This window comes from Oryzias melastigma, linkage group LG19, assembly GCF_002922805.2.
Source record: "Oryzias melastigma strain HK-1 linkage group LG19, ASM292280v2, whole genome shotgun sequence".
NCBI classification, from domain to species: Eukaryota; Metazoa; Chordata; class Actinopteri; order Beloniformes; family Adrianichthyidae; genus Oryzias; species Oryzias melastigma.
In genome coordinates, this window is record NC_050530.1 from 19,505,060 (window position 1) to 19,515,343 (window position 10,284).

The 10,284-nt window shown below is 38.1% G+C and overlaps 1 protein-coding gene across 22 annotated transcripts in view; it reads left to right on the plus strand.

Moving 5' to 3' along the window:
• LOC112154425 (microtubule-associated protein tau) overlaps positions 1-10,284 on the plus strand; it is a 46,648-nt gene that overhangs the window by 24,953 nt on the left and 11,411 nt on the right. For 12 of the 22 annotated variants that reach the window (XM_024285335.2, XM_036217121.1, XM_024285334.2 and 9 more), the window contains 8 exons: positions 1,408-1,436; positions 3,203-3,340; positions 4,027-4,081; positions 4,408-4,652; positions 6,885-6,977; positions 7,682-7,774; positions 9,117-9,209; positions 9,811-9,892. In XM_024285335.2, coding sequence (XP_024141103.1) covers positions 1,408-1,436; positions 3,203-3,340; positions 4,027-4,081; positions 4,408-4,652; positions 6,885-6,977; positions 7,682-7,774; positions 9,117-9,209; positions 9,811-9,892 — 828 coding nt within the window. Of the gene's footprint in view, positions 1-100; positions 1,038-1,407; positions 1,437-3,202; positions 3,341-4,026; positions 4,082-4,407; positions 4,653-6,884; positions 6,978-7,681; positions 7,775-9,116; positions 9,210-9,810; positions 9,893-10,284 lie in introns of those variants that run through there. The other 10 variants (XM_024285342.2, XM_036217125.1, XM_036217126.1 and 7 more) reach the window with 5 other exon arrangements.

Sequence of the window (10,284 nt, forward strand, 5' to 3'; positions counted from 1 at the left end):
GCAAATACTGAGACAAAAAAAAAAAAGATTATAGCGATTATTTGCGATTAATTTTCTCCGGTTTGCGATTAATTAGTTAATTTTTTTTAATCAATTTACGACCCTAGTTCTTTAAAAAATAGTTGTAAAAAATCGTAATTGAATCAATAATTTAGAATTGGATTTTTCAAAAAAATTCCAAAAGTTTTTAAGTGATTTTAAATAAAGTGACTAACTGTGACTGGAACAAATCCAGACGTCACTTGTCAGACTTTCGAATGAAAGCTCATCCTTGTGATGTTTTAACATTGTTCCCTGGACTCCATCCTCTCTCATCTGCAGTGCCTCGCTGTCCACTCCCATGTGAAGTCCACATCACCTCTTGTTTCTTCATTTTCTCGTGTCTTTGTTTCCTCGTAGCGTGACCTTTTTTTTCCTTTGGTTTGGGTGGGGAGGTGGAAAACAAGTGCTGTGAATGTCATCTTTAATCTGCTTTCCCAAACAAATGAGTGAGGCCTGGCAGGGGGAGCGGGGAGGGGAGGGGGGTCCACTGGGATCCGACTCCATGGCAGCTTCTGTATCTGTGGACCCAGGAAACCAGGCAGATGGGGATTCTTTTGGGGTTTCTGAAGACCTGGGCTGCACGTCAGAGGTCAGAGGGGTCACGGAGGCCGACAGGGGGAGTGATTCTCAGAGGGATGCAGCAGAACGTTTGGCAGAGCCGTCTCTGATCCGCAGCACCGCTGTGGAGGACCTAACATCCATCGGCGACATTAAAGAGGAGGACGCTCCAGAAGCTCCTCCCATCCTCAGTTTAGCACAATCAGGCTTTGACTCAAGTTCTGCAGGCCTCTGCAGAGGGAACTCATCTGAAAGCCTCGACCCGTGTGCCAACTTACCATGTGACCCCGGGGCTGAAAACAGCCATGACTCATGGCAGCACAGGGCCGGCTATTCAGAGCCTTCTGATGACTCAGAGGGGAGGGCCCCCGGCGCCGCTCAGCTCCACAAACCCCCATCAACCCGAAAGTCTTTGGTGCCGGTCGCTGTTTCCAAAGGTCTGTTCGCCCTTTACCCTCACCGAAGCTCCTCAGCTAGCTCCTCCCACTTCTTTGGCAGCTTCTGCTCTCTGATTTGCAGCACTCTTTCTCCACGTTAGGAAGTGACCTGACAAGAAGCTTGTTGTCCTCCCTCCTCCCTCCACTTTCGCTTTTTTCTTTCATGTCTCCACTCACTAACTCCTGATCCTGTCCCGACACAGTCCGGGCTGAAACCTTCAGCCGGGATCAGGACGTGTCAGTCTGCATGCTGCTACCAAACGTCACTCATTTCATCCTCAGTTCTGGTTTTGATCACGAGTGTTTATACTCGGTTCAGGTGCAGAAACCTCATCATAATCTAACCGTTTCTTTTGTTTTCTTTTTGTAGCTCAAGGGAAAACAGAAAATGAAGTTAAGGTACGTAAAGGAAATCTCTGATTTCACCCTTTACTTATTTTAGTTTGTTGTTTTTTGGAGTTCACTACAACTTGGGTTTCATTTTTTGACACTTGTGCAAACAAAATATCACAAATGTTTCTGTGTGTCAGCTAATATTGTTGGGAAATTGATCAAACTTTCAATCCAGCTTCATTTATAAAGAAATTAAAAACAAATACACAACAAAAAACAAAAAATAAATGAATAAATAAATAAACAAACTTACACAAATACTCCATGACCCCCCACATAATGCAGACATGCACAACTATATAAAAGAGATGATACCATTCTTTAGTTTTATTTAAAACAAATATTTTTATTCATTTTTAATGAAATAATTCATAACTTAATGAATGAAACTTCCCCTTTTATCTAGTTTGGTCTTTTTTTCAAATGTTTTCATGATTAATAAAATTGGAAAAGAATTTTGTAATCTAAATTATTTTGATCATATTTTCATGTTAAAACAGTTTGAAGTTGCTAACAGAACATTAAGAAACCTTAAATTTTAAAGACTTTATATTATTAAGATAAAATACACTGCACAACATGCTTATGGATGAAGCTCAAATCACTAAAAGATTGCAGGATTTCTTCTGGTAAAATGCAACTTTAGTGTAAACAAGCTTAATTAAAAAGACATATTTTTTAATATGTAGGTTATTTTAGATGATCTGCAGATGCAGATCTGGTGCACACCAGATAGTAACCAGATTTTTTTTTTTTTACTTTAATTTTTAGAATGTATTTTTCCTGGTTACTATCTGGTGCGCAATAAATATTAACCTAGAATATTAATCGCCTAGTGTGCAATAGATAGTAAAATGTTTTTTTTTCGTGCTACTAACTGGCTCACACCGGATAGTAACTGTTGCGCACAAGATGGTTACCAGAATTTTATTGTAAAATTTAAATTATAGAAAAAAAACTTCTGGTTACTATCTGGTGTGCACTAGATAGTAACTGAAATTTTTTTTTTTTCTAGTTACTATCTGGTGTGCACTAGATATTAACTGATTTTTTTTTTCTGGTTACCAACTGGTGCCCACCAGATAATAACTACTGAGCACTAGATGGTAACCAGAATTTATTTTTTTTAACTTCTATTTCTATAATTTATTTTTCCGTTTACTATCTAGTGTGCACTAGGTAGTAACAAAAAACTTTTTTTTTTCTGGTTACTAATTGGTGCGCACCAGATAGTATCTGTTGTGCACTTGATAGTAACCAGAATTTTGTTTTTTAATATTTTAATTAAAAAAAAATCTGGTTACCATCAGTAACCAAATAGTAACTGGTGTGCACCAGATAGTTGTCAGATTTTCTTTAATTCAATTTTTAGAAAAAAAAAAAGGGGGGGGGGGTGGCCTTTGGGTCTGTGTAAAAAATAACCAACTATATTTCAATAAACTATGTTTTCTTGATCATCCTCTCTAGTTCTGTTTGGTCAGAAATATTTGGCATCAGTTCTGTCATCTGGATCACAAACCGAGAAATATTCATTCCTTACAAACCTTTAACATGGTTTATGAATATTATTTTTATGTTTTTTTATTTAATACAAATATATTTTAAGACTATGATGCAATGTTTCAAAAATGAAACCCAGGTTGTAACGGACTAGAACATTTTTCATTCATGTCATCATTTTCATTCATTTCTTCATCGTTCTGTTGTTTTTTTGTGTTTGATGACATCATTTGAGTTTTTGTTTTTCATCCATTATTCCCTTCATGACAAAGACCCAAACTGCCACCTCACCAGTCTCCTCCCCCAAAAGACCATCTGTAGTAACCAGGGGCTCCAAAGCTCATGCCTCCACCCGAAACGGCCACAGCTCCATCCCCGTTAAAACCGGCAGCTCGGGGCTCGCGCAGGCCGTAAGTACAGGGCGGAGCCCCGCTGGGCCCCCGATGGATGAACCACTTCTTACTTTCACACAGCCATCCCAACCTGCCATCCATCAGTGGGAGAGTCAGTGAACGCCACATTGTTTCCTGTGGCCATGCTTCTCTATCGGTGCATGAATGTGTTAGCATGGCTGAGTGTAAAGCGCTTTGGGACTTCAAGATGGGGAAAAGACCCCAATTACCATTTATTCTGATAACAAGGAGCAGTAAAAATTCAAATCAAAATGTGTCCTTAGTCTGTAGCTGCAGAAAAATGCCCAGATTTAGTCTGTTATTCTACTAGTAGTGAAAGTTATTCAAGCTAAATCTGACCAATCAGATCTCTCAATCATGTAATGTCACATTGAAAGTTTGGTTGAAAAAGTAATAGGGGTGTTGACATCCTGATTGGTGAGAGTGGTTACCATAGAAACAATGACTGGGTGTGTTCAGACTGGACACATTTTTCTGGTTGCAACATGGCGGCGTCCGTATTGCAAAAAAAGGGAAAAAAAATTCTTTTTTTGAGCCAAAAGTAAATTATTTTCTATGGATGATGTCATACTCACTCGGTCCAGTTCTCATATACAGTCATTGGCTCCAAAAAGTGCTGACATTTAAGTTTTATATATCATTTTTAATTTTATTTAATTAAAGTCTAATCTGTTTGATTTCAGAGTCCTGGAGGAGCAAAGTCTCAAGTCCGAGGAGCCAAACCTCCAACCAAACCAGGTATGAACCAAAGAAACCTTCATTTTCATCGTTCTGATTTTTTAATGTTGATTTACTTGTGTCACGGGTAAGGAAGTGGTCTTATTATGTGCCGTATTTCTATGACCCAGCTAGTGCCAGGAAACCCCCCACTCCAAAATATGAAAAAGGTAAACAATAGGAATAAACAGAGGTGTTGATGTGTGGATTGCAGAGCTTGGCATGAGCGGATCACCAGTCTGATCCTGTGGATCAAACTGCTTCTGGCAGTAGAGCTCCTAGAGATTGTTTTTCATTCATATCTGCATCTTTTATGTTTCTAATTTTTACCTCTCTGGTGTCTCCAGATGCCAGGAGTGGACAGAGCAGCCCTGGTACTCCCAAATCGCCCGCTAGTCAAGCCCTCTCCGCGGCGGAGGCCAACAAAGTCAAGAAGGTTGCAGTTGTGCGCTCCACCCCAAAGTCTCCAGGCTCGTTGAAGAGCCGCTCGCCGGCTCCTCTGGCTGCCGCGGCGCCCATGCCCGACCTGAAGAACGTCAGGTCCAAGATTGGTTCCACAGACAACATCAAGCACCAGCCTGGAGGTGGAAAGGTAACCTGTCCAGAATCTGATTCATCATATTGAACATTGTAAGTGTAACCTCCCCTGGATGTGAGGGTTTCCTCTGTTTTTCTCTTTTAAATTTAAAATTTGACATTAAGCCAAGATTTTTTATTCTGTCAGACACTATGAGAGGTCTACTATTTTTACACATTTTCAGAGAAAATAAATATATGTGAAGATCTAATGGACTTCCACAGTCAAACAAAAGATTACTCCAACATGAGGTTTAGCCCTTTTAGAAATTATGAGGCGCAAAGATCTTCAGGTTTCAGCTGTTTACGCCCCTTCAGATGCGAAAAAAAACTTGTTTTGCACTATTTTAACTGGAGCCCTGGATATGACATTAAAAAAAATACATTGCTTTCTCAATTTAACCATATTTGTTGCCAAAAATTTGTATTTTGCATGCACAAAATTGTATTTTGTTAGCACAAACTAGCATTTTCTGGACACAATTTAGCATTTTGTGTGCACAAATGATTACGTTGTGGGAAAAATATAGAATTTTAGTATCTTCAATTCCTACAAGTAATTTGTGGCCACAGAATGCTAATTTGTATTAAAAAAAACAACAAATTTTTGGTGCACACAAAATGCTAATTGTAGCGCACCAAATACTTATTTGTGGATGCAAAACACTAATTTGTGCAAATGAAATGCTAGCTTGTTCGCATTAAAATGTTAATTTTGAGCTCACAAAATACTAATTTGAGCAAAATACTATCTTGTGCATGCAAAATATTATTTGTGCACCTAAAATATTAATTTGTGTGCACAGAATGCTAATTTAAGACAACAAAATGCTAATTCCTCCACATAAAATACCTTATTTGAGCAAACCAAATGCTAATTTGTGTGCAAAATACTAATTTCCGCACACAAAATACTATCTTGTGCGCATAAAATACAGTATTATTCGTTCACCCAAAATATGTTGGCAAAAAATGCAAATATGAGCCTACAAAATGTTAATTCGTGCCCACAAAATACTTTATTTGAGTAAACCAAATGCTAATTTGTGTGGAAAAATAATAATTTGTGCACAGAAAATACTAATTTCTGTGCAAAAATACTAATTTGAGCCCACAAAATGTTAATTTGTACAAACAAAATACTATCTGTGGGCGCAAAATATTATTTTATGCACACAAATTACCAAACTGTGTTTAAAGAATGCTAAATTAAGACCACAATATAGTAAATTGTTCCCACAAAATACTATTTTTTTCACCCAAATTACTAATTTTCGTGCACAAAATGCTTATTTAACACCACAACATGCTAATTCGTGCACACAAAATGCCTTATTTGAGCACACCAAAGGCTAATTTGTGTGCAATATACTAATTTTTGCTCACAAAATGCTATCTTGTGCTCACAGAATACAGTATTATTTGTGCACCCATAATATTAATATGTGTGCACAAAAGGCTAATTTGTTTGCACAAAATACCAATATTTGCACATAAAATCATATTTTTTTAACTAACAAATGCGTACTTGTTAAAAAGAAATCCTGTTTTGTGGGCAAAAAATATTAGTTTGTGCACACAAAATATCAAATTGTGTACAAAGAATGCTCATTTAAAACCACAATATGATAATTTGGGCCCACAAAACACAAATCTTTGCACAAAAAATATTAATTTATATGCATAGAATGCTAATTTAAGAGCTCAAAATATAAATTTGAGTACATAAAATGATAATATATGCAGACAAAATAGGAATATTTACTTATTTATGGCCACAAAATTTTAATTTGAGGCACGTCCAGGGCTCGTAGTTTCCCCCTTTATTTTAGGAATTGAAAGTTTCACACTGTAAATGTGAGGCCTGATTAATGCTTGTGTTGCTAATTGTTGTTCATTAAAGTTTTCAAGTGTTTTGATTTGGTCAAACTTTGTTTTTCTTGCAGTTAGAAGCTTTTATAAAACGATGGGAAATGTTTCCACTGATATTTATAGAGCACAAAAAATAGATAAAAGGATCCAACTTTAAATGAGAAGTCTTTATGTTTGAATGGCAGCTAAAAGAAGAAAATATGGAACAAACATGAAAGCTGCTTTGTGTTTTGTAACCGTTCGTGTTTCTGATGTTATGCTCAGTAATAAATAAACTAAAGAACAAACTAGCTTTAGGAACTGTTTATGCCAAACCTTTGTTAGCTCATCTTCTTTAGTTTTCAGGCTTCATAAATGATCATCTGTTTGTTTTCAGGTTCAAATCCTGGAGCAGAAGATTGACTTAAGTAACGTGCAGGCGAAGTGTGGCTCCAAAGACAATATCAAACATGTACCCGGAGGAGGCAAAGTGAGTAACTGTAACATGTTTTAAGAAATGTGGATTTATATACTGTAAGTAGCAAATATGATGGTGTGGTAATATTTATGACCAAACTGGTTAATCTGGAGTCAGAAGGATGGTCCAGAAATCCCAAACACAAAATCTTTAACATACTGTAACTTTTCAACTGCTGACAAGATCATTCGAGCAGTTTCTGAAGGAGAAAAGCGTGTTAAGTTTTGAAAAGTTACAGTAAATCAAACAACATAAATACTAGAGCTCCGTACAAAAGCATCCGTACTAAAATACGTCAAACATGGATAAATAGGCATCAAATTACAGATTGCATAAAAGGAAACGAACTTATATAATTTTAGACTTTTTTATATTATGGCTAACTTGAAGTTAAGCTAATATTTTAGCATGTTTGTTTTGTCAAAATAAGATTTTTTAAAGTTCTTTAGAAAAATTTCGAGTTTAGCTAATATTTTAGCATTATGCTATTGTTTTGATAAAATTAGACATTTTTCCATTTTTTTTGTGCTAATTTGGCATTTAGCTAATATTTTGGCGAGCTTTCAGCTTTAGCGTATTCAGCTATTGGCTTGAGCATTTAGAGCTGGTTTCAGCATTTTCAGCTATTAGCTCTGGTATCTTTAGCGTCCACATTCAGCTTACAGCATTCACACTTGCATTATCACAAGTAATGCTCTTTTTTTTGCACTTTTTAGGTCCAAATCCTCGACAAGAAGCTGGACCTATCGAGTGTTCAGGCCCGCTGTGGCTCTAAAGACAACATCAAGCACACACCTGGAGGAGGAAAGGTGAGACACCTGTCTGGTTTTGTTTTAAGAAAGTGTTTTGGTAACACAACAGTGACTTCCTGTCATTACAGTTGTGTCTTACTCTTCCCTTGCCGTGTTACTTCAACGGTAACCGTGTGTCGCCCTGATCTGTGACTTTTCCAGGTTAAAATACTTGAGCAGAGGTTGGACTTTAGTAATGTCCAGTCTAAGTGTGGCTCCAAAGACAATATGAAACATGTTCCTGGTGGCGGCAATGTGAGTACGGGACGAATCGCTCACTGTTCAGCATCCAAACAAATCCTCAGTAAGGTGTCCAGCGCTATCCGGATCAACCCGTTTTTATTTTTCCAAACTGCATCCTGAAACGGTCCCACCTGAACCCCCATCACTAACCCCGCTCCTCTGTGTGTGGACGGCACTGTGCATGACTGTGGGACCAATCACTCTGTTCTGTTTCTGATCACTGTGGGAAAACCTTCTCTGCACCTCCACTGTTTCTCCAACCATCACTGAGGCTCTGGCAGCTGTTTGTGGCGAGCAGCTTTCATGAGACACCGTCGCCGCCGTCCTCTGGCTGATTATTCTTCTGCTGAGCAGACACATGAAAATCTGTCAGAAAAAGAGAAATCCTTTACTGGAGGATCTAAAATGTAAACAAGAATAGTTTATACTAATGTTAAAAACTCAAAATTACCTTATTTGTTTCCAGGTAACATTTAAAAAGTACCTTTTAGTGACGACAGGATATGACATCACCAAACCCGCTAACGTCCAGAAAAAGGACAAAAAGTTGAGACAAAATGTTCAAATTTATAAATGACCCTTTGAAAGCAGAAGAAAGTTTTGTTTTGGTTGATTTTATGACATTTGTATGTCTGACAAGCCACCTAGTGGTGACTGTGTGAACTGACCTGAACCAAGTTATTTTTCTTATTTATTAAATTAAAATATATTTTTTTAAAGATGGTAAAGTAAATTTAACGGAGATTTTCAACCAAATTTCCAAAGAGATTTAAATGTAGAACAAGTTTTAGAGTTCAGGTGTGTCCGACCAAACACACACCTGCAGCAGGAAACAGACACACTGGACATAGAAACGAAAGCAGAAATCGATCCATTTTTATTTATATAACACTTTTCATACTTCCATACAAAGACGCTCATGGATCTATTTGGATTCATACAATTGGAGGCTTTTTTCAAAACCTCCCAAACCGAAAAAGCTTTTTTGTTACACTGTGACACAGATCGACTGTCGTCTCTGTGAACATCCACAGCTCTGGTCTTCATCATTACTGTGTTGCATTCTGCAGGGAAACTGTTTTATTTATTTATTTCTAAATAAATGTCAACTTTTCAGGTTCAAATTCTTGATAAGAAGCTGGACTTGAGCAGTGTGCAGTCCCGGTGCGGCTCCAAAGATAATATAGGTCATGTTCCAGGTGGTGGCAATGTGAGTAACTGAAGCGATGCACCGCAGACGTCCTCCTGCTTCTGCTGAATGCATCCTCAGGAAGCAACAGGAGTGCTCCAAACCTCCCGTCTGTCCCTGAACACGCTCCCTCCTAACAGATTTATCAGCCGTGAGGGTCATGAGCATTCCACACCTTCACTGGTTCACCAAACCGGTTTGAAACCAGCGTGATGCCCATGTCCTAATCTGAGTTTGATAATTCTGTTCAATCTGTCAGACTGACCTTAACAGCTCCTAATCCAGCATGTCTCTCTCCTCTGTGTTTCTACTCATTAGTGAGAATCTGAATTTGACAAAAGTAAAGGGAAGTGATTGTGAGGACGCTCTGTGCCGGCCTCTTCATCCAACAAAGCCGGATGACCTCAGCGGCGAGAAAGCGGGCGCTTTGTGTGCAGAGATGAGCTCACGTTCTGAAGCCAAAAATGAGCTCAGACGTTCAGTTTAGATCTAAACTTTAATCTCGATTGTGATTTATCAACCTGCTGCTTTCCTTCAGTTTTAACCAACTAATATGCCAGATTCCAGGTCAGCTGGTTACACGCTGGGTTTGAACGAGACGCTTCGTGTCTTCATCCTGCAGGTTCAGATCGTCCACAAAAAGATCGACTTGAGCACCGTGACATCAAAGTGTGGATCCAAAGCCAACATTCACCACAAGCCAGGTAAGAAACGACCTCTTCCTGACATCATCTTTCTTCTCCACATGGATTCAACATGAAATAGGAAAACAAGTTTGATCCACACAACCAAACCATACATGTCTGTAGTGTTTTATGAAGCTTTTTTCCTAAATGTCCTAAAACGTCTCATTTAAAGCTTCCATTTGGTGCTGATTTAAAGTGTCTGCTAATATTTAGTTGTTAATTTCTGTGTTTGTTCAAATAACTCACTTAAGTGTTCCGGTTGAAGCTCCGCCCACAAACTGCCGGGGCTCTTCTGATTGGTTGTCTTGAGCTATAACTACATATAAACCTCTTCAGGATGAATAATTCTCCTATCAGGGATATGAATGGAAACAGGTAGAATATTATTCAGTTTTTCCAGAGAAATTAAA